Here is a 24,359-nt window from a genome sequence, read left to right on the forward strand (position 1 = left end):
AGTGACCCCACCTGGCCATTTTCATTAATGTTACACAAACTCATGATCCACTTCAATGACGTCTGTTAAAACTCTTATTGCTTTTATTTTTTCGCTGCTACAGACTGACAACGAAGAGAAGGGTTTGTCAGCTACTTCTACTGTCTGATGTCTAAAATATATATATATATATATATATATATATATAGTGAACGATAGGGGGCGTCCTCGCTCCCTTGAACCCCTGTCCGCGACTCCAGACACCAGGTAAAAGTCCAAATGTTGACTTTATTTTTCTTCCACAGTGCACAAAGCACACTCTTTTCCACAATACTCATATAATTACAATAAACCAATCCTCCAGCTCCCAGACACGTTGCCACCCTTCCACCCAGCTCAGCTCATTGTCTGTGAGTTCCCATAGTCCTTTTATAATCCCTGACTCGGAGGTGTTTCTGCCCAACAGTCCACAAGTCCTTATTCCTTCCGGGTCAGGATAAATAGTCCTTTCTTCAACCCGGAAGTCCGTCGCTCTTCCTATGACGAACCTCCGGGTCACAGGGCACGAAGAAGCCCTCGGTCCTCCCTGCAGCTCCCTCCTGTGGCCCCCACGGCATCCAGCAGGGCTTTGCATAAAAACTTCATTGTCCATGATTCCCTGATGGTCCTCTGGGGACCTCCATGCTGCAAGGAGGGCTCCACCTGTCGACTTGGGGGTATTGGCCGGGATAAATGGCCGGCCATCCTTCACAATATATATATATATATATATATATATATATATAAAAACTGCTCAAAAATTAAAGGAACACTTTGAAAACACATCAGATCTCAATGGGAAAAGAAATCCTCCTGGATATCTATACTGATATAGACTGGGTAATGTGTTAGGAACGAAAGGATGCCACATCGTTTGATGGAAATGAAAATGATCAACCTACAGAGCCCTGACTTCAAAGACGCCCCAAAAATCAGAGTGAAAAAATTATGTGGCAGGCTAGTCCATTTTGCCAAAATTTAATTGCAGCAACTCAAAATTGTACGCAGCACTTTGTATGGCCCCTGTGTTCTTGTATACATGCCTGACAACATCGGGTGCATGCTTCTAATGAGATGACAGATGGTGTTGTGGGGGATCTCCTCCCAGATCTGGACCAGGGCATCACTGAGCTCCTGGACAGTCTGAGGTGCAACCTGGTGGCATTGGATGGACCAAAACATAATGTCCCAGAGGTGTTCTATTGGATTTAGGTCAGGAAAGTGTGGTTGCCAGTCAGTGGTATCAATTCCTTCATCCTCCAGGAACTGCCTGCATACTCTCACCACATAAGGCCAGGAATTGTCGTGCACCAGGAGCCACTGTACCAGCATAGGGTCTGACGATGGGTCCAAGGATTTCATCCTGATACCTAATGGCAGCCAAGGTGCCTTGTCAAGCCTGTAGCGGTCTGTGTGACCCTCCATGGATATGCCTCCCCAGACAATCATTAACCCACCACCAAACTGCTCATGCTGAATGATGTTACAGGCAGCATAATGTTCTCCATGGCTTCTCCAGACCCTTTCACTTCTGTCACGTGCTCAGGGTGAACCTGCTCTCATCTGTAAAAAGCACAGGGCACCAGTGGTGCATCTGCCAATTCTGGTATTCTATAGCGAATGCCAATCGAGCTGCATGCTGCTGGGCAGTGAGCTCAGGGCCCATTAGAGGACATGGGGCCCTTGGGTCACCCTCATGAAGTCTTTCTGGTTGTTTGGTCAGAGACATTCACACCAGTGGCCTGCTGGAGGTCATTTTGTAGGGCTCTGGCAGTGCTCATCCTGTTCCTCCTTGCCCAAAGGAGCAGATACTGGTCCTGCTGATGGGTTATGGACCTTCTATGGCCCTCTCCAGCTCTCCTAGAGTAACTGCTTGTCTCCTAGAATCTCCTCCATGCCCTTGAGACTGTGCAGGGAGACACAGCAAACCTTCTGGCAATGACACGTATTGATGTGCCATCCTGGAGAAGTTGGACTACCTGTGCAACCTCTGTAGGGTCCAGGTATCACCTCATGCTACCAGTAGTGACACTGACTGTAGCCAAATGCAAAACTAGTGAAGAAACAGTCAGAAAAGATGAGGAGGGAAAAATGTCAGTGGCCTCCACCTGTTAAACCATTCCTGTTTTGGGGGTCATCTCATTGTTGCCCTCTAGTGCATCTGTTGTTAATTTCATTAACACCACAGCAGCTGAAACTGATTAAGAACCCACTCTGCTACTTAACTGACCAGATTAATATCCCATAAGTTTCATTGACTTTATGCTATACTCTGATTAAAAAGTGTTCCTTTAATTCTTTTGAGCAGTATATATATATATGTGTATATGTATATGTGTATATATATATATATATATATATATATATATATATATATATATATATATATATATATATATATATATATATATATATATATATATATATATATATATATATATATATATATATATATATATATATATGTATATACAGTGGGTACGGAAAGTATTCATACCCCCCCATCAATTTTTCACTCTTTGTTATATTGCAGCCATTTGCTAAAATCATTTAAATTATTTTTTCCTCATTAATGTACACACAGCACCCCATATTGACAGACAAAAAAATAATTTTTGAAATTGTTGCAGATTTATTAAAAAAGAAAAACTGAAATATCACATGGTCCTAAGTATTCAGACCCTTTGCTCAGTATTTAGTAGAAGCACCCTTTTGAGCCAATACAGCCATAAGTCTTCTTGGGAAAGATTCAACAAGTTTTTCACACCTGGATTTGGGGATCCTCTGCCATTCCTCCTTGCAGATCCTCTCCAGTTCTGTCAGGTTGGATGGTAAATGTTGGTGGACAGCCATTTTTAGGTCTCTCCAGATATGCTCAATTTGGTTTAAGTCAGGGCTCTGGCTGGGCCATTCAAGAACAGTCACAGAGTTGTTGTGAAGCCACTCCTTCGTTATTTTAGCTGTGTGCTTAGGGTCATTGTCTTGTTGGAAGGTAAACCTTCGGCCCAGTCTGAGGTCCTTAGCACTCTGGTGAAGGTTTTTGTCCAGGATATCCCTGTACTTGGCCGCATTCATCTTTCCCTCGATTGCAACCAGTCGTCCTGTCCCTGCAGCTGAAAAACACCCCCACAGCATGATGCTGCCACCGCCATGCTTCCCTGTGGGGACTGTATTGGACAAGTGATGAGCAGTGCCTGGTTTTCTCCACACATACCTCTTAGAATTAAGGGCAAAAAGTTCTATCTTGGTCTCGTCAGACCACAGAATCTTATTTGTCTTTTAGCAAACTCCATGCGGGCTGTCGTGTCTTGCCTCTCCTCAGTGTGTGGAAACAACCTGGCACTGCTCATCACTTGTCCAATACATTCATTATTTATTCAAATGCCTTCGTTTACAGTATCCTTTTTAGGAAGTCATAGTTTTTACTTTTTCCCATTATTAGGAATTATAATTTCTCATTGTCACATATTATTCGTTACTACTCGTGAGTATTAATTGAACCAACTATAGCAGACTTGTCATCTTCTTAAAATGACTTTATTGATTTGATATTGACAATTAATCATAAGGTCAAAAATCAAGGAGGATATGAGTTTTCATGAACTGTGCTGTTTATTTTTTTTTTCGTGACATCATGTCAGTAGAGAGTGCGTGACGTTAACAATGCATTCTGTCCTAAATGACAGCGCACACGCTTTTTTATATTTCCTAAAGGCCAATGTGTCTCAATTTGCTCATTAATATATTTTGACAGTGTATTTTGGTGAGAATGATTATAAACATATTGCCCATATTCATTTTCCATGTTGATATTTAACGCTGGGTGAGAATAAATACAAAAGTAACAACACATATAATAGTTATGTTGCATTGTTCATGATTAACAAAATTCATCATTTATCTGAAATGTTCTACTTATACAGTTGATTTATTCCACTTCTGAAGGAGTACATTGTCGGTATTCTCCATTGCATTTGCCCCCCAGTGTAACGTGTTCCAGTGCAACTGAGGGATGGCAGACGAGCTCACATAATGGGTGACAAGGCACATCCTCACCCTGATGCCCAGGCTCTTGTCATGAATATTCCCATCTTGTGCTTTTTCTCGTTCCTGCCAGTTTACTATTATTATTGGACACGTATGTATAGGAAATTTGTGTCGTATTTTATGTGTATAAAGGGAAGGACGGTAAAGCCTTGAATGAAACTGAGTGTTGATGCTTTGGGTAACAAGACAGGTAAGGAGCAGGGAACGTTAAATGTGACAGTGACTGCGGGGGATTGTGGAACTGAAGATGGTTTAAGAATACAGAGACGACAAAAGCTTAGTCAATAATTCTATTTACGTCAATTATTTACTCTGCTGAGCTGCAGTTTGGAAGATTACTTATTTACTCCCCCAGCATAGCCTTTGATAAGATGCATTCACAAGGAAAAGATATTGCTGAGAAAATCAGGTGCTTTTTTGAAAGTTTGGCTCCAGATGTGCTTATCCAGCTGGTTCTCCTTGTCAGTACTTGAGTGATCTTTATGTTCACCTCTGGATGAATTCACAAAGTTTCTTTTCACCTTTTTTGTCTCATTAATGCAGAAATCCCGAGGCTTTCCTTATATTACAAAAGACACTGTTGATGGTGCTGAAAGACAGTTGTGATTAGTTATGCAGCACACACTTTAACTCACAATTCTTTTTGGAAATCAATAATACAAATCAGCTACAGATCTGGGAATCGGTGAATAGTAAAAACGTTTAATGAGGAGTGTCTTGCGCATATACTGGTGTAATGACCACGTCGGCTTTAGTGATGCGTTTCTTAGCCTCTCTGATATGATCGACATGGGGTGAAATAGATTCTGGATTGTTATAATACGTGCTACCTTATGCAAAATATGCTCATCAGTTTGGAAAAAGGTGCCCCATTTAAATCGTTCATGTCTCCAAAATATATTTGTTAACTTACAGACAAGTACTACATAACTGTTTTATACAAAATCCTTACTTTAACATACGCGAGCCTCAATTAGGGTTTGAACTCCCATCAGTGAACCTTATCGTTGTAGCAAGAACAACTGTTTCTATGCTTTGAGCTAAAGCTGTTCAACAGAGAAGTGAATGACCAAATCGACTGCTAACTTCACAGATTTCAATGACGTCATTACGCTAGCGTGCCTGAAAATCACGTAACGAGCGGATTTGAAACACCCACTGCTTCAAAAGCTCGACACAGTCTCGAAATCTTAGTATTGAGCAGCCCATTACTAGCTGTCTCGCTTTGTGCAACGCTACAGACGCACGACTGTTGCTCAGTGAGACAGAAGTGTGATCGAGTTCAGAAACAATCCCATCGCTAAGAGGCAGACAGTAAGTGCTCTGGATTTTGGAGATGCATTTTTTGGATGTGTGAGTTTTCATTTGCTCCATTAGAATCGCCGCACGCGACTTGAGTGAGAGGTGAGCGGCGCGTGGTGCGTTTATGTTCATTAACCTCCCGCTGAACTTTGCTCGAGTGAATCCTCCTGTGGCCACCCGTGTGCTCTTTCTGTTTCTTGGTATCTGCGGTTCACTTGACGTGCCTGAGTCTCAAATTTTAAATTGTACCACCCAGTCACGCCTTTGATGCCTGTTCATTCCTCTCCATGTGTTACTTTTGTCGATTCCTTCTTGAATCGCAGACATCGAGGAGACGGCCATTCCACACGTACATTGCTTTAATTTCTGCTTTTGTTTCTCTTTTATTCCTCCACGGTGTCCAGTTCAATGACAGTTGAGGAAATGGTGCCCGGTCAGCCATTAAAAGAATAGTGAGGGGTCAAGTTAGTAAAAGTGAATAACAAACTGGAGTCCATGACCGTGGAGAAGAGTCTTAGAGAATACGAGCCGAGAACAAATACTAAGATATAGTGAAAGAGAACGGCAGTGCTGCCATGAAGTAATTCTCCTTTAAGAGTATAAATTATATGGCCTCAACTGGTAAAGGTTGGCAATCAATATCTGTATTTACACACACGGCCTCAGTCTTGCTTAACCCAATGCAGACAGCAGACATTTACAGGCATTGCTTGGATGGACACTTAAATGTGTATCTTTTTTCCCCATTTAACCTGTATCAAATATGACAAGCTCACTTGTCTCAGTAATGTCTGTTAGTGAGCATTACAGAAGTTTATAGTAATTTGTGGTTTGTGTTACTGCCTTACAGTTCTGTCAGAATGAATATGAATCTCAGCCTATTTTTTAAGTCTCTATGCAGTTTCCATGTCTGCTAATTTATTCTGATTTTCTCCACTTCTCTAAAGATGCCCAGGTTTAGTGGCCTGGGAAATCTAACTAGTCTTGGTGTGGTCGTGGACTTGAATGTGAGTGTACCCTATGGTGGTCTATAGCTGGCTCCTGCCCTGTACAGGTACTCTGGTTTTCTTCCTATACCCCAATAACTTCTATTTGTGTTTGTTTTGCACTGGACCATGGTGGTGAGGTGGAAGTTAAGGTCCATTTGGCTACTTATACATGTGACTTTATCATACAGACCCAACCAGGCTGTGTGGGTGACCCCATGTGCCTCTCTTAGGTGAACACCACTGTCAGGACTGGCATCCCTCTTCTCCATAAGACCCACTTTCATTTAATTGGAATATTCATAAAGGTCAATAATGAGCTGCTTTTACTCTGGACCCCTATTTAAGGGTTACCTTTAGCAAACTGTTCCATCAAGGTGGAGCGTTAAGAAAGACTGAGGCACACAAGGCCTACACCATGCCAACCTCATAATACTGGGTGGTGTTGCTGTTTAACAGGAGTTTTACTTTGTTAAGTACTAAAATATTTGTGATGTGTGCAGAGTGTACTTAAACAAGATGAAGCTGATAAACGTGAAACTTGTTTCAAAGTTGTTGATAATGACAAAAGTTGTTTTGAAGAACGTTTTTGTCCTGGAGCATGTCAGAGTTGCCAACCACAGCCACTGATTTCATCACCTGACCATGTTAATTTAAACAATTGTCACATTTAGTGATTGTATGCCGACCATTCAGCAGAGTCGTGCTAAGCCCTGTTTCTAACAGCCAACAGCATGCTGCTGATGACGCCTGTTGTGTTCAAAGGGTTAACAGCTGTTGCTCTTCAGCAGCAATCTTCGTACTTTGTTTAATTTTTTTTCCCTTTTATTTTGCTGTCTGAAGCATGAAACAACAGAAAGAGGAGCATCTCTTATTTTTGTTAGGTTTAAAACGTGCAGTTTCCTATTCCTCTTCACTTAACTCTATGCCTTCTACTTCAGGGAAACATTCACTGGTTGTCAGCTCTCTCAAGACTAAAAACAAAATCAAACCTGTTTAAATTTATCTTAGTGAGTCGCAGGCTAGTTGAAGTCGGACATTGGGTGTCTCACATTAGGCGGCCATCTTTACAGGGACACACCGCCAACTGCCTCCATCTCGCTAAGATTATATACATGAAGGCTGTGACTTGAATAATGGTTTGGGATCTTGCAAGGTTGGGGCAATGTCACATTAGACAAGTTGACCAGTGATTTTAAGTTCCTCCTTCATATGCCCCTGTTTTTTAACATAATCTTGAGGCCTACCTTGTATAAACCTTCCTTAACATTAACTATTAACACAATTCTGGGACCCTAACAGTATTGAATGTTTAATCAAAGTACTGAATAATGTAGACACACAACTGTGCAAGATGGCCTCCTCCTTCTTCTAGCCTATTGGACCCTCCTTTTATTCTAAACTCATTCTACACCTAATGTGACATGGAAAGTGATGAGTTACTGTCTGATTGCTATGAAATGTCTGACTCGATGTTAATGTTGATTTATTTTGTTTTATAATTGTGTCTTTCATTTTTCTATTCTTTAATATGTAAAGCACTTTGAGCTACTGTTTGTATGAAAATGTGCTATATAAATAAATGTTGTTGTTGTTGTTGTTGACTTGACATCAGCTTTAACTAACAGGATGTTATAAAAAATCAAATGTCCTCAGATCTGAATGATGCAGTTTTAATGGAATCGATTCCTGTTTTTTTTTTCCCACAGAGAGAGAAAAATCTGCCATTTACTGTAACCTTTAAATGGATGTGAAAGAGGAGACGTGTGAGGCCGACATGAACATCAAGGAGGAGAGGACCATAAATGTTAAGGAGGAGGACTGTGAGTGGGAGACTGTCCACCCCAAACAGGAGAGTCTGGACATTAAGGAAGAGGACCATGAACTGGGGTCAGTGCATATTAAAGAGGAGGATGAAGAGAAGTGTGTCAGCACTGAGAGTGTCAAGGAAGATGACCCTCATTATCGAGATCAAGATGAAGCAGTGACCGGGTTAGTCTCTTCTCATAGCAGACACTCTTCGTCTCCGGAGTGTTCTATCAATGTAAAATACGAAACATTACAGTCTGACAGAAAGACAACTGAAGAAATTTCATCTCCTAGGATTGAGGAAGGTCAGCTACCACCCAAGACGTCATCTAAAACAAGTAAGTGAAAAATAACAATCGGTGTACGTTTTAGGGTCAGGGTTATGGGCCTAAAAGTGCTGTCTTGTGTTTTTTTTTAAAGAAACTTAGACGAACGTTCAAACTATATTAAACACAGCAATTTCACTCCCTTTTACAGGGTTTAGGAATCTGCACTTCTTCAATTGTTTTTTGTAACATTATGCAAACACTCTAAGCCTGTCTTTGGTAAAAGAAATAAGTTTGTGAACCCTTTCGGATTCCTTTTATTTCTCCTAATTATGTGGTCTGATCTTCAATTAAGTTCATTAAACAGACAAGCACGGTTGTCTTAAACTAATAACAAACAATGAGACCCTTGTCATTCCTGAATACCTTGTTTAAACATGGGAACAGTCCAGTTTGTGACCCCCGCCTTTAGAGTCTTTCTGATCCTCCTTTAGCTGCAATGACCTTCACCAAACATTTCCAGCAGCTGCTACTCTGGGTTCAATTTCTTATCTATTCATCGTTTCAAAAGTTTTCAGTTCCTTGATGTCTCAGAGATTCCTTCAATGATCAGCTGACTTCAGGTAAAGCTAACGACTCCTAAGCTCTTCTGATTGGCCGGTCTAGAACACCAGCTTTCTTCTGTTTAAACCTTTCTCTTGTTAACTTCTTCTTTTGTTTCAGCTGATTGTTTTTTTCATTCCCTATCTTCTCTCAAGCTTTCACTGTCATAACATCTTCAATCAGGTTTCTTTGTAACAATTTTTAATTCAGTGCTACATTAATGATGGCATCCTGTCCTGGTCCTGCAGAAGCAAAAAAGCCCTAAGCTGTGATTCTACCATGAGGTGATATCAATGGTGTGCAGTGATCTTTTACCTCCAAACCACTGTGAAATGGGGACACACACATAGTGACATAGGGATTCAGGTATTCACACACCAGACCAGGGGTGACTTTTATAAAACTTTGCATGGAATTGAGCTTGAAAATAGGCACACACACACACAAAAAAAAAAAACAGGAAAATGTGTACGCCCAGAAAAAATCTGGTTTATAAACGGATGTATGTACATTACTACCAAATTTACTTTTTGTGAATCATATTCATTTTTTAAATATGTGTATGTGAACACTCCTTTAACTGCTACCCTGAAAACCTTCACATATGGAGTCTGCTAATCTGTCCCATCTGTATGTAATCATGATGCTGCAGAACTTCATGGGCTGGTAGATCAGCCTCTTCCTCCTGACACTTTGAGACCCCATCACCTGCATTCAAGAATATCTGACTTTGCTCTGCATCTGAGAGTGAAAGATCATACATATAGTTAACGTGCCTCTCCTCTGTGCTCTGGGGTTCAGAAAAGGTGTAGAGTAAAACTGTCTGTGCAGGAAGCCACTGGCATCTGGCACATGTAATGACACGATTGCTGTTATAATGAATAGGTCAGATCATATGAAACACTGAGAGTTCAGCAGGTTACTTCACCAACAAATACTTCACCATGTAAAGCAACATCACGTCTGTCAAAGCTACTTTGTCTCAAAATAAATGAATCGTGTTTTGAGTGAGGCCCTTTAGACGTGACATTTGTCAGCCACATCTTGGATGACTTTTGTATTAATGGAGTTTCACTGCTTATGGTTAACAAAAGCAGCTTCTATCTTGCTAGGTGCTCTTTCTGCAATATGAGTGCCATAAAGTGTTCCAGTTGTGTTAGGAGAGCTGGACACAGCTGCAGATTGACTTTTTGTGTTGGCAAAAACATGTCATGAGTTATGTGTGTACACCCACACTGTACGAAAATGAGATGTAGTGCATCAGCAGTCAGTTAATGGCTTCCAGAAGGCAGGCATAATGGAGTGATGCTTGGCCAAGATACTGTTGAGCTGTCGGCCAGTTCCCTGAGAAGAGACATCAACTAGCAGATATAAAGTTATGACAAAGTAGAATTTCTTCTCTGTAATTATGTATCATTGGTTCTTTTAATGGGAACTAAAATACAGTCTGTACATCATAGCTCTAATTTCTGAGGTGTCATGTTTGTTACATCAATGCACATTATAATAACGGCTTGATGAATTGAATAATTCTTGCGAGTCGTCATTTAGCTGGTTTGGCTGCCTTTTCCTCCTTGATCGAGGGTGCCATCATTTCCCAGTTTCTGTGATGTTGTGTATGTATGGGTCAGAGTTACTGTAAATGTTTCTTCCCCTGTCAAGTTTCATTTGTAAATCTTGACGTTTGTATGGGAGGTTGCATACACACATCTTGAGTTCAATTTTATGTGTATGCAAGCTTTATAAATGAGGCCTTAGGACCTTCACTAGCCAATCTATAGATGCGTCTCAACCCAGGCAGCCTTACTTCAAACTCAACAGGAGGTTTCAGCATGCACAGGCCCAAAATGGAGTGTTGGCTTAAATAGTTATAATAAAGCACTCATCAAATATCAGTAAACAACTGAAGGACCACCTCCCTGATATGAATTACTGTATAAACGTTGTCCGTGGTCCTTCAGAAGTGACATTGGTTTGACCTCATCTCTTAGGGTCTCATCCACAAAATACAGAGATATTTGGGTTATTAATAAACACAATATAAATAAAACTTGAAATTACATAATCAAGATGAAAAGGCAAGTAAATTTTGAAAAAATATGAAACCACTAAATAAGCAAAGATGTTCTTTTAAATGCCTGTATTTGCTCTCCAAGCTTTGTTTTTATCGCCCTTTGTTATTTCCAAGCTTTATTCTCCTGTCGCTTTATTATAATCTCCTCTTGGCAATCTTTAAGAGTTATCTTGATGTGATGTTGGGACAGTTTAACTGTTGGCTAAACTAACAAGCTTGATGGTCTGATGAATGGTCTCCTCGTGTCTGTTACATTTCTTATGTTCTTGTTCTGTGTGTTCAGGAGCAGATCTTTATTGAGAAGACAGAGCTTTGAAAGAACCTACATTTTATTCCCTTTATTTGTCTGAGTGCCTCTGGACCACCCCTCCAGTCTCCTCTCATTGGTTGAAAACCTGACTGGACTGTAAAGGTTTAAATGACATGTTCAGCATTGACAGTCCAGTTGTTTGTGTGTTATGAGTTCAGGTTGATTGTGTTTGTCTGTTATTGTAGTGCAGTTGAAGATCAGACCACATGCTCAGGATGAATTTCTGGCAAAAGTTCAGAAGATGCCAAAGGGTTCACAAACTTTTTCTTACATCCATAAATCAATTTAAATTCTATTGAAGATGTTAAGCAACACATTCTTGGAGTTGCTTAATCCAGCCGAGTATCCATCTCTATGCATCTTTAGCTAACAGTCTTGTGTTTGGCCTGTTTGTGTTGTAGTGTTTACAAGAACACAGACTTACAGTTGGCAACCAGTTTTGGGTACATTTTGCACAAACATTAAGATGTTGTTCTTTACACAAAGAACAGAAGAAAATAGAATAAGCTACCAAGTAGTGTGATAGACAGTAGGAGTTTAGGGGCTTTCAAAACTCGACTTGATTTTATCTTAGAAGAATTAAATGGATAGGAATGGTGAGCTGTGCTGGGCTGAATGGTCTGTTATCGTCCAGATTCTTCTAATAGAACTGTAGTCACCTGATAGAAAATTAAAGGCTTTGTTGTTGCCTTAGCTCTTCACTTTATGTGTTGCTTCATCTCCCATTCTCTTGTAGCAGACCTTTTTTTTTTTGCTTTACTTTAGTATTGCTTAAGTTTTAATTTCTCCAGCTTTGACTTGTCTGTCATTTAATAGTAAATGTTCAGGTTGTTCAACTAGTGCTGTATTTCAGCTGATGGAAAGAGAAGGGGATTGAAAGGTGAAGTATAGATTAGTGCTGGGTGGTATACCAGTTCATACCAAAAACCGTTGTTATGATATGGATTTTTCTTATACCTCATCACTGGTTTAAATAGCCTAAACAACGTTCGGAACGTGGAGGTGCAGGAAACTTTTTAAGGGGGACCTTTTTCACTGCTACACAGCTAAACAGGCCTGCAACAGAGTACATGTGGTTGTGGGAGGTGTTGCGCGGTGAAAATGGACAGAGAACATTCTGAAACTGAAGCTAAAGTTTAACATGATGACACAGAAGAACCTTTGCTGGAAAAAGGAGTCACGTCTGTTGTCTGGAAATACTTTGGATTTAAAAAGACGGATGTGGACCATTATGTTTAAATGTATGAATACAGTAATCCCTCGCTATATCGCGCTTCAACTTTCGCGGCTTCACTCTATCGCGGATTTTATATGAAAGCATAACTAAATATATAACGCGGATTTTTCGCTGCTTCGCGGATTCTGTGGACAATGTGTCTTTTTACTTTCTGTACATGCTTCCTCAGTTGGTTTGCCCAGTTGATTTCATACAAGGGATGCTATTGGCGGATGACTGAGAAGCTAACCAATCAGAGCACGCAGTTCAACGTGTTTCGCTGTGTAAAGAGTTGTGCTCTTTTGTGTTTATCTTTGTGCATAGTCAAGCTCTTCATTATGGCTCCAAAATGATCTGCTACTGCTTCAGGGGCCGTGCCCAAGCGCAAACGGAAGATGTTAACGATTGCCGAAAAAGTAAACGTTTTGGATTTGTTGAAGGCTACGATTCTTTTTATTTAAAAAGTAGGAAAGGAATATAATATCTACGGCCGCAGTGTCCTTTTAACCAGGGTGCAAAACGAGTTGTAAGTGGATGTAATAAGGCAGTAGTCTGGATGGAATCTGCTTTAGGGATTTGGATTGAAGACTGCCAGAAGAAGAACAACGGCAGTGCTACACAATCGCCTGAAGTGATTCCTTAAGAAGGGCAGTAACGCTCTTCTTTGTTGTGCAGTAAAATTAAAGTCATTGTTATCGGACAAGTCATCGTGTCATTGTTGGTGAGTAACCATAATTAATTTTCTACTTGCAGTACTTAGTACATTTACTGTATACTATTTTTCTTGCATTGTACGTATTTATTGCTGGTGGCCTGTCTATCGTAATGGCTGTAACATGTGTGATATCGGAGACACTCAATATCTTTAAAATAATATTTAGGTTTTACTTTATATAAACAGTGTGTTTATATACATAATTTCAATGAATCTTACCTATTATCTAAGAGAATACAAAGGGATTATGCTGTATAACTCTGCGGGGAATATTTATAAACAGTGTGGGAGAGTTTATATGGGCTTAAAATATATAAAAATAACCATACTAACATATGGTTTCTACTTCGCGGATTTTCACCTATCGCGGGGGGGTCTGGAATGCAACCCCTGCGATCGAGGAGGGATTACTGTACTGTTTCTATACTACTGGATAATACTGCAAGTTGTACTTGTTTTATTTTTTCAGTACTGTGTAATAATGTGATGACATGTTGACTTTATTCTCGACATTTCTATTTTATTCTCTCTATTTGTCGATATTAAAGTCAACATGTTGACTTTATTCTTGTAATTTGTTATTATAGTAGAACATTGTAAACTAAACTTCGTCTTAAAATGAATATTTAATTTACTAGATTTTCTCAAACCTGTTCATAAGTTATGTAGCACATTAAATGCTTTGTGTTAAGTGTTCCCAGAGCCATGTTAATTGCTATGAGCTTCTTAAACTGACTTCCTCTTGCACTAAGAAGAGGTGCAGGCAGCACACAGAATACTTTAATTTCATGATATTCCTGCACTATGAACATGTAGAATACTAAGATAAATACTTGACATAATTTTCATGATGAAATGCGTTAAAGCATGTATTAATCATGAGGAGGTACAGTGGCTTGGAGGTTGCATTGCTGCCTCGCAGCAAGGGGGTCCCAGGTATACCCCATTTTGAATTCACATGTTTTTCTAGTGGATTTACTCGGCATGCTTCAGTTTCCTTTCAAAGTTATCTAGGATGGCGGGTTTTGTTATGCTATATTGACCCTGCTAGTGTATGTATTGCTCGTATTCACCCTGCGATGTGCTGGCACCACGTTCAGGATTTGCTTCTGCCTTGCACACAATGCTTACTGGGATGGGTGCAATCCTGAATGGATGGCATATTTAAACATGTATAACAAAGATTTTTTTAAAGTTCTGAACACTCCGTGGTCTAAATTTATAACTACATTTAATTTCACAAAGACGTTTATCTGTGGTGGTTATGTGGAGAAAGAAAAAGGAAAGATTGGAACTGCGAGTTTGGTACATCAGACAGAGACAGTACTTCTGCAGTAAAGAAAGCCCGCTCAGAAGAACATCCATTGAATTCTGTGTTTGTGTCTTCGACAACCAAATCACGAACCCAACATTTACACAATATTTAAGTTAAACCTGTGTGATTAGAGAGTCATTGCGGGTTGTGAGGGGTCAGAACACGATCCTTGTATGCTTCACATACTCTCAACCCACAATTGTTTAATGTTTGCTTGCATGTCATATTTATCTTCAGATGTGTTTTTTTCATTTTATCCCCATATTAACTCTTGTATTGTGAATGTTGGGGTTAGGATGGGATTGCTTACTGAGCTCATAAGCAGAACCTGTTGCTTTTTACCTTTATTTTTATTTGAGAGACCTCGGTTTAGTTTTTTTCATATACTGTTTAGGGGTGGGATTCTGGAACTACTGTCTACATTATACATGATTACTGGTGGGGCTATTGGGTTAAGTCGTTTGGCACCTTGTAATGTATTTCATTTACTGGTCTCCTTTATTATTGTTCTTTGTTTTCCTCTCTCCTGTCTAATCTCAGTGTCTTCTGTTCTACTTTCAAGCACTCAAGTGTTGCTGATTTATTATCTTTGAGCTATACTGATACAGCCTGTTTTAATGATTCGTTTCTTTTGGTTAAATACATTCATCAAGCTGCTGCCACATGTTAGTGTATGGCAGTGGCCTTCTCGGCCACTAGTAAAAAAAAAACATGGAGTTTTAGGCTGAGTTCATTATGCTGTACTGCTGAAAGGTGATTCTGGAAGGGCTTTAGGGGCAGGTTTTATTTTGTGTTGTTAGAGATTGGTTAATAATAATAATTCTTTGCATTTATATAGCTCTTTTCTCACTACTCAAAGCGTTCAGCAATTAAAGGTTAAGGGCCTTGCTCAAGGGCCCAACAGAGCAGAGTCTCTATTGGCATTTACAGGATTCGTACCGACAACCTTCCGATTGCCAGTGCAGATTTCTAGCCTCAGAGCCACCACCCCGCCCGTAAATAAAACCCTTATTAAAGAAAACTCACTGGTGTTGCAGTCTATGTCCCACATCCATAGAATAACACATTATAGTCATTCTTTCCTTTCTTTGTGTGAATTTCAAATAATCATCAGTATGGGTAAAAATACATTTATTAACTCCCTGCTCGAAGAATCTCCTTCCCTTATTAATCAGCATTTTCCTCCTTCTTCACAGGTGCCTGTCAGATTTATTATGAATCTAAACTTGATTGATGTATTTGTACTCTTGTCCTCGTTGTCTGACCACTGCTGCATTACGTTTCAGCTATTTCTCCCATTGTCAGCATTTTCATGCAGATTTCATTAAACAAACCTCTGCTAAATTTGAGAAATGTATAACACGAAACAAAGACTCTGCTAAGATCTACCTTGTGTTTGACAGGCTATTAATACTAGAATTACCAGAGTCTACGAAAAAACTCATAGATCCGGCTCACCTTAAAACCGCTTGCACTTCTCCACCAGCATCTTCTAAATGTGCCGATTAAGATGAGCAGAAAGCAGCCAGCTATTCCATCATACACCATCGCAGAATGTGCATGAACTTCTCCCAGCTCATGCCTTGATTGATTATCTGGGAGTGAAGTGGAGTTTTAGAGTGGAAATAATAGATTGTTATTTAGAGCACACACATTTCATGTGTGTTCCATTTCTACAGTAATCTGTGTAAACACATTGTTAAAACAGAAACTTTTTCATATTTTAGTAATAAATGTTACAAACTGTAGGCATAAACTATAAAATGTGTGAAGCCTGAAGTCCAAAGATCAAATAATCACTTTCACAAAAGGTTCAAGAATAATACAACAGCTTCCGCGGCGTAGAGGTAAGATTTGCTGTTTCAGAGCGCAGCAGGGTTACTATCCCTCAGAGACCTGAGATCGATTCCTCGTTGAGGGGAAAGTGTTACATTTTTTTTCTTTTTAACCTCAAACGGACATAAAATTTATAAATTGGTATGCACTTTCAGTTAATGAGATCGTTATATTTTCATGTGGGATGCTCTTTTTAAAATATTTTTTAACAATTGAGGCTGCAATTAACATGAAAAAGTGTTCTTATAACTGTTATTTTTAAGATCCATAACACAGAGACTGACAGAGCACTGCATAATAGAGAGACAGACAGGCAGAAAAGTCACTGGATATATAAATAAACAGGGAAGGCGCATGTACTGAAAGAAAATAAAGATGAACATATGCGTTGTTCCTGTTGCACTAAATAAGCTCACACGCTGTAACCCCCTCCCCCCCCGATCCCGCTCTAAGTAACAGCGCAAGTACAGACGCAAACCAAGTTTATGTGTTTACTGTATAATATTAACAAAAAGAGCAGCTTACTACTGAAAACAGCATATATAGCAGTGAGTGGGGATCAAACCGGAGACTGTTGATTACACTTGGTTTGCATCTGTACTTGCACTGTTACTTAGTCAGATGGGGGGTGGGGTTACAGAGATTTGTTAGCCTCCATGTCTCAGGTCGAGCAAACATATAGTGATAGTACAAATATATAGATAATATCACTAACTAGTGCTTGGAAATTAATAAGGTTTGTTTAATTTTTTTTCTTAAACTTTCCCCTTTGCTGAACTCCCATCTTCAAAGTGATTGATGTGTTTTTTAATTTTATTAATTTACCAAAACTTTCACAAAATGATGCTGCTTTTCTGGAGGCCCCTTTTTTTAGCTGAAGAAATTAAACACATTAAATGCATTTTAAAATCAATTTGTAACATAAAAGTCCCTAGCCCACATGGTATGAATACAGAAGTATATTTTGCATTTTGGCCACAAGTGCCCAGTTTGCTGTTTTAGGTCGGGTGTGTGGACGAAGTCTTCAGACCAGACAGCAGGTGTGGTTATAAAGCAGCTTTTTTTTTTTGCAGAGTCACAGTGAGAAGAGTTTCGGAAAAGCAGACAATCAAATATACATGACAGCGTCAGGGCTTTTCTGAAACCCGTCTTTTGGGTGGGGCAAGTTTTTATACCCCTAGAATGCGTGATTTAATATCATTATGAAATGTAACAGTCAACACTTTATTATACACAATCCTTGAGCCCCTTCAACGCCCCTCGTACAACTTGATTTCTTGCCCCCTTTTGTTATGGCGTTCAGGTGTAAGCTAAGGGAAAACGTGATAAGGCAGACTCATGTGAGGAATGCTTAGACCTTAACTCCTTTGCACAAATATTTTTCTGTTTGCTAAAACAAAGCATGCTTTTACATGGTTTACTAAAGCTTACTTCTCAGACTAGGGAACAGACAAGGGAACGAAGAGAACATTCATCTTCCACATTCCTTCCTTTTTTAGCAAACAAAAATATTTGATAAGGGGAGAGTTGAGTGGGAAAGGGTAGGAAAGGGGGATGGAGTGGAGTGGGCGGAGGAGTGTGGGGTAGCTGTGCTGATCTGAAGCATTTTTTCTTTGTGTAAAAAATAAGCCTTTGCCATAGAGGCAGTAAAATACTTGGATACAGTGTATCTTATCAAGGGAACAATACAGCAAGTTACAAGCAGGAGAACGATAAAAGCAACTGTTGAGAGAGATGAAAACTGACTTAAGCCATTTAAACCAGGTTGAGTGGAGGTGTGTTCTGATTCAGGACCCACAACATTGGCTACAGCTCAGCTAAATGAGCCACCAGAAACCTGTAAACGGGAACAAAGCACAAGGAGTCCCCAGCGACTTGAAAATAAATCACCCTAAAATGTCCAAATATTGCTGTTCTTATAGCTGAAAGTGCATACAATTTTTACTATTATGTTCTAGAAAATAATCTGCAGGAAGAACAAAAATCCAGCTTTTTTTCAAGCCATGCATTATATAGCGTCTTTCATACATTTATCAGTCCATCCATTTTCTAACCCACTTCAGTTCAGGGTCATGGTCATCTGGCACCTATCAAAGTTGTGGGCACTGGAACCCTTGAATTGGATGCCATCCTATCACAGGACACACTCGTTCACATATCCATAAGAAACACCAGGCAAAAGTAAATTATCCAGTTAACCCAGTTTTTACATCTTCAGGATATGGCAGCAAACAAGGATACCACAATCAAGGGTGCCATCTTTTGCAATGTGAGATGTGAATCCAAGCAGGCAGTCCCTCAACTTTAACAGTGTGTGGTGTCGACAGCAGAACTTGGAACGGTCCTCTCCACCTAGGGTGATGCCAATGTTTCCTTTGAGTATCTCTAACCAGAATCCAGGTTCCTAATGGAATCGGGAGTCCTTTGATGGAGGACTAGTTCTCCAGGCCTGATTCACCTGCTCGTGGACTTCCTTCAGAGAAGCTCGGAGACCTGTAAGACTGGAAAGAAGATCATTGTCCACAGTATGCAGTGTAACATTACCTATGACCATGCCGACTGGCATGGGCCGTCCGGTCAGAATTTCGAATGGTGACAGCCCTAACTGCCAATGTGTTCTTCCCCTTAATCCCATCAAGGCCAGAGGCAGAGCATCAGGCCAAGTTAAATTTGTTTGCTCACAGATTTTAGCCAATTTAGATTGCAAGGTACCATTGCATCGTTCCACAATACCTCCACTCTGGGAGTGGTATTTGCACTAATGATGCACATTTATCTGGAGCCAGGTGGTTAATTCATTTATAACGGAATTTACAAAGTGTGCCATTATCAGTTTGTAATTTCTGTGGTATTCCCCATCTAGGAATGATTTCCTTTATCAAAGCTTTTGCCACAGTTTTGGCATCTGCATGTTTGGAAGGAAAGCTTCCACCCATGGGAGAACACATCAACAGTTACTAAACAGTATCGGTACCCCTTTGATGGTGTTAACATTTGAAGGTGTTCGAATGGACCCATTAGGTTAGGTGTAATGGCGGGACTTACCTGGGTGCCCTTTCCTACATTAAACTTTTGACATAATGCACAGCACCTGCAGAACTGCTCTGCATATGTAGAGAAACCTACAGCTTCCCAATGGTTTTCAACATCTTGAACCAGGGCGTCTTTTCCAGCATGGTCTAGGCCATGGGTTTTTTCCATACCTGGGAAAGAAGCTTTAGGAAGGAAAGGTTTGTTAGTTTGCTTATGGGTCCAGACTCCATCAGAGAGGGACCCTTCTTTGGACCATTTTCTCTTCTCTGTGTCCGTGGCTGCACTCTGTAAAGAAATAATTTGATTATCAGTGTCCTGGTCATTTCTCTGTTGGAATAAAGAGATTGGTGTGTTATTATATGCAGCCCGTTTAGCAAAATGATCAGCTAATTCGTTTCCTTTGCTGACAGGATCCTGTTTTCCTGTGTGAGCTTGACATTTAACGATCGCTAGCTTTGATGGTTTCGTTATGGCCTCTAAGAGGGATTCTTTTAGTTTTTTATGTTGAATGGGCTTGCCAGTACTGGTCTTGAATCCCCTGAGTTTCCATAATGCCCCATGATCATGGCAGACTCCAAAAGCATATCTAGAATCAGTATAGATAGTTACAATTTTTCCCTCTGACAACTGACAAGCTCGGGTGAGAGCTATCAACTCAGCTGCCTGTGCATTTAAACTTGAAGAAATTCGGTTTGCTTCCAGCAGGTGGTCACCTTTGACCACTGCATAGCTGGTTGAAGGTGTTCCATTTTCCAATCATAAAGAACATCCATCCACAAAAATTATCTCTCCTGTTCCTAAGGGTGTTTCCTGTAGGTCTGGTCTAGGTTTTATAACCTTAGTTATTTTGTCATGACAGTTTTGGGGCTCCCCTTGATTTTCAGTTGGAAGCAGTGTAGCTGGATTTAAGGTGGAGCACCTTTCTATGGTAACGTTTGACAAAGTACAGAGTACATTTTGGTAGTGTATTGCCCTAGCAGTAGTGAGATGTGAGGTTTTAGCCTGTACTAAAATGGAGTGTACGCGCGTGAGGCACTTTTACCACTAGGGGCTCATGAGCACTATATCTGTACTAGCTAGCACGGCCTCTGTTGTGGCTGCTACAGCTCTAAGACAGGTTGGAAGTCCCACAGCCACTGGATCCAATTTTTCAAAAATAGGCTAAGCCTTTGTTTTTCTCCATGGAGTTGTGTAAGAACTGCATTCATATATCCCCTTTTCGTCCACAAACAGAGTGAATGGACGAGATAGTCAACAGTCCCAAGCATGCAAACAGTAGGGCACTTTTTTTTTAAAATCACATAGAGCCTTCTCAGCTTGATCATTCCATGCCACCTGACCAGAAAGGGGGAGATCAGGGGTGATCGCTAAAGTTTGCAAAAGCTGTGCTCTTTCAGTGAAGTTTAAAATCCATTGCCGGCAGTATCCTAGAATGCCTAATACAGACACAACCTGTTGCTTTGTAACAGGTCTAGGAAGATTTTGAATGGTGTTTATACGATCGCTAGAGAGAGAGAGCTCTTGTTCCACAAGAAATGTCATGACCTGAATATTTCACAGTTGTTTGAATTAACTGCAGTTTTGTTTTAGAAACTTTATGGCCATTTTCTGCTAAAAAATAACAATTTCTGAGTATCGTGCACAATCTTCTTCTGTAGTACTACACATTATATCATCTACATACTGTATCAATACACTGTCTTTATCTGGCCTTCTAAATTTTGAGCAAGAGCTTCTCCAATACACAAGAGCTTCAGTATATCCCTGAGGCATAACGGTCCATGTCCAACGGCGGTTTTGGAAAGTAAAGGCAAACCAGAATTGAGAGTCGGGGTGCAAAGGAATACAAAAATAAGCGTTAGCAAGGTCAATAACAGAGAAATAACAGGCGGACGGGGTATCGTAGAAAGAATAGTGGAAGGATTAGGAACAATAGGTGCCCTAGGAAAAACTGCAGAATTAACTTGTCAAGATCTTGAACAAAACGCCATGAACCGTCAGCCTTTTAAACAGGTAAAACAGGGGAGTTGACTGGAGAGTATTTAATTTGAATGATTGCTCCACGTTTCACGAGATCGGAATGTACGGCGGAGATGCCAGCCTCTGCTGCTGGAGACAGAGGATACTGGGCGATCGGGCGGAAGGATGATTTTGGGTAAATCACCAGTGGCTCACAGTGTGCTTTCCTTCCATAATCATTTGTCCCCTGGGACCAAAGTGCATCGGGAAGTGAGGAAAGCCAAGAGGGATATGAAGTCTGTAATGAAAATGTGGAAAGGGTGGGATGGCATAATGAACGGATAAATGGAAGGTCATCCTGAAGGAAAATCTTAGTTATCAAATGATCTGAAGTATCAAAAATACCCAGAGCAACGTGCAGCCAGTCCGTCCTATTGAGACATTGTTCCACCCATTCCCCAATTTCGACCCAGTGAACGGTGCTAGAATTGGCTAAAGAAACATGGGGAACCGAACCTCCTAAATAGAAAACGCTTTGTGAATATGTGAGGTGCACTGACAGCAGCAGCTTTGTTGGATGAGAAACAAATGCAAGGGATATGGAGGGTCTCTGGGATAGTACCTGAAGAGAGAAAAGATTCTAACCAAGGTGTGTCCAGTTCAGCAGGAAAGTACTGGGCAGTGCAGTGGAGGGTGTTGGGGACTTGTAAGTGGGGAAAAAGACATGAAGGAAAAGAATGTAGGGCTTTAAGGAGAATGGTGTGTGAGGAGATGTTCAGGGTCCAGGCTGCAAAAGAGGGCTTAGTGTGGGGGGAGGTTTGGCACAGGAATTTAGGAATAGAACAGTAAAACCCTCGTTTGGTTAGAGAAATAGAGAGGGAGAGCTTAGTCATCATCCCTTCCTAACAGATTAACAGGGCAGAGCTGATTTAATAAAAAAACAGTGCATCAAAGTGGAACCACTGGAATGAAGCTGAGCCCGAAGAGGTTTAGACACCAGCAAAACTTGTGGTTGTCCAGATGCAGTAAGCACAGTCACTGTATCATTCGAGGCAGACTAGAAAAGCAGTTTCAATGCCATTCACCAGCAAAGTCAATAAAGGATCTGTGTCCACATGGCGAGTGAGCAAAGGCAACTGAATAGAGTGGCTGGGGGTCCCAGTGAAAGGAATATCCTCAGGTTCAGGTAAGGGAGGTGGGGGAGGAAGCTGATGCAATTGCGGCAAAAGTGTCCCGTCGTAACAGGCAAGATGTAGGTCCCTGATCTGAGGGGAGAGACGGCTGAGAAGACAAAGTATTCGGATTAGGAAGTAAAAATCCACGACCTCTCATCTGGCTTCACCCCTGTTCTCAGAAAAATCCACGTCCTCCACATCCTCGACCCCTGCCTGAGGGCAGCTCCACCTGCATAATAATTCATTTGTGCCGCGATTAACTTGGTCTGAGTATCTGACTCTTTTTGTTTAGTCTGTCGTTCAGCATGCTCCGCGTGTCTTTTAACTTCATCAAAGGTGGCACTTTCCCATCAAAATAAAGGACTTGCGTACCTTATTTTGGATATCACTTCTGAGTCCTGACACAAGGAGGAACTGCTGCCTTTTCACGGTCGTCTGGGCTGTCTAAGCCAGAATGGTTTTTCATCAAGTCCTGAATGCGGTGAGCCAATTCATCTACCGTCTCATCTTTCTTTTGTTTGGCAGTTGAAATAAGGGACCAGTCAGTGCCCTTTTTATATTTTGCAGTTTTCACGGGTTCCCATTGGGCAAGGAAAGGACCCTCATTATTTTGTCCACAAGGCAATGCCTCATTCCACTGCCACTGTACTCCATTATGCTGCCCATGATTGACAGAAGCCCAAGTAGTGCCCATCTTTCTGCATAGCACCTGGGTCCATTCAGCCGCACTGGGTTTGTACATGTTATCTAGTTGCTGCACCTGTTCCACAAACTTCAACCCACCGATTTCAGCACCGTCTTTCAGCTCCTGAATATCTCAGTTACGATGTATCATTACAGTAGTGGGGTTATTGTTTCCTGGGGGTTGTGTGGGATCATGTCGGGGGTTAGGGACCTCAATTAAAGGGCATGAAAATGTGGGTGCTAAAGGTTTAGGGGACTTAAATGGGGTACTTGGGTTCCTTTATAGAATGCGTTCTGCATTTACATCATCTGCTAGGAATACTTTGGTTCAAATGACAATCCTTCCCATGTTTGACTATGGTGATGTTATTTACAGATCAGCATCCAAAGGCCTGCTTCAGAAGCTCGACGTTCTTTATCACTCTGCCATCCGGTTTATAACAAATGCTCCTTTCAAAACCCATCATTGTACCCTATATTCTTCTCTCAACTGGTCTTCATTGTACACCCGCCGTAAAGTCCATTGGCTTATGATTATTTGCAAAACTCTCCTTGGCTTTTCCCCTCCTTACTTACAGGAATTGTTACACTTTTCTTCTTCTGTGTCTAATACTCGTTCTGCTAATCTGATTCTGCTGACAGTTCCTAAGGCTACTTCTGTACTTGGCCTGTCGTATTTTCAGAACGCTGCTGCTAGAGACCGGAATGACCTGCAGAAAATGTTAAAACTGAATAATTTCATTCCTAAATCAGTTTTCCAATCACGGATTTCAGCTTATTATAAAGATGTGTGTCGCTGTTACTTAGGCTAGCTGCTCCAATTCACTGCTGCTCTACTCATTGTTGCTCCAATGTTCTTATGGTTTATATAATATTTTTATGACTTTTTTTTTGTAAACATGTAATCTATTTACTGTTTCTTGCTTCATTTCTTTCTTTATCATTACTTTTTTTTCTTTCGTAATTTCGTTTATATTGTATATGTGTATCTTTCTTAATATGTTTTATTTT

General features: G+C 40.6%; 1 protein-coding gene across 2 annotated transcripts in view; it reads left to right on the forward strand.

The window, feature by feature from the left end:
- The window catches only part of LOC120533519 (zinc finger protein 501-like), a 69,476-nt gene that overhangs the window by 40,244 nt on the left and 4,873 nt on the right, over positions 1–24,359 (forward strand). For both annotated transcript variants that reach the window (XM_039760444.1, XM_039760443.1), the window contains exon 2: positions 8,063–8,500. In XM_039760444.1, the coding sequence (XP_039616378.1) occupies positions 8,098–8,500 (403 nt within the window). In that variant the 5' untranslated portion in view covers positions 8,063–8,097. The remainder of the gene's footprint in view (positions 1–8,062; positions 8,501–24,359) is intronic.

The sequence above is a fragment of the Polypterus senegalus genome, chromosome 8 (assembly GCF_016835505.1).
Source record: "Polypterus senegalus isolate Bchr_013 chromosome 8, ASM1683550v1, whole genome shotgun sequence".
Lineage (NCBI taxonomy): Eukaryota > Metazoa > Chordata > Cladistia > Polypteriformes > Polypteridae > Polypterus > Polypterus senegalus.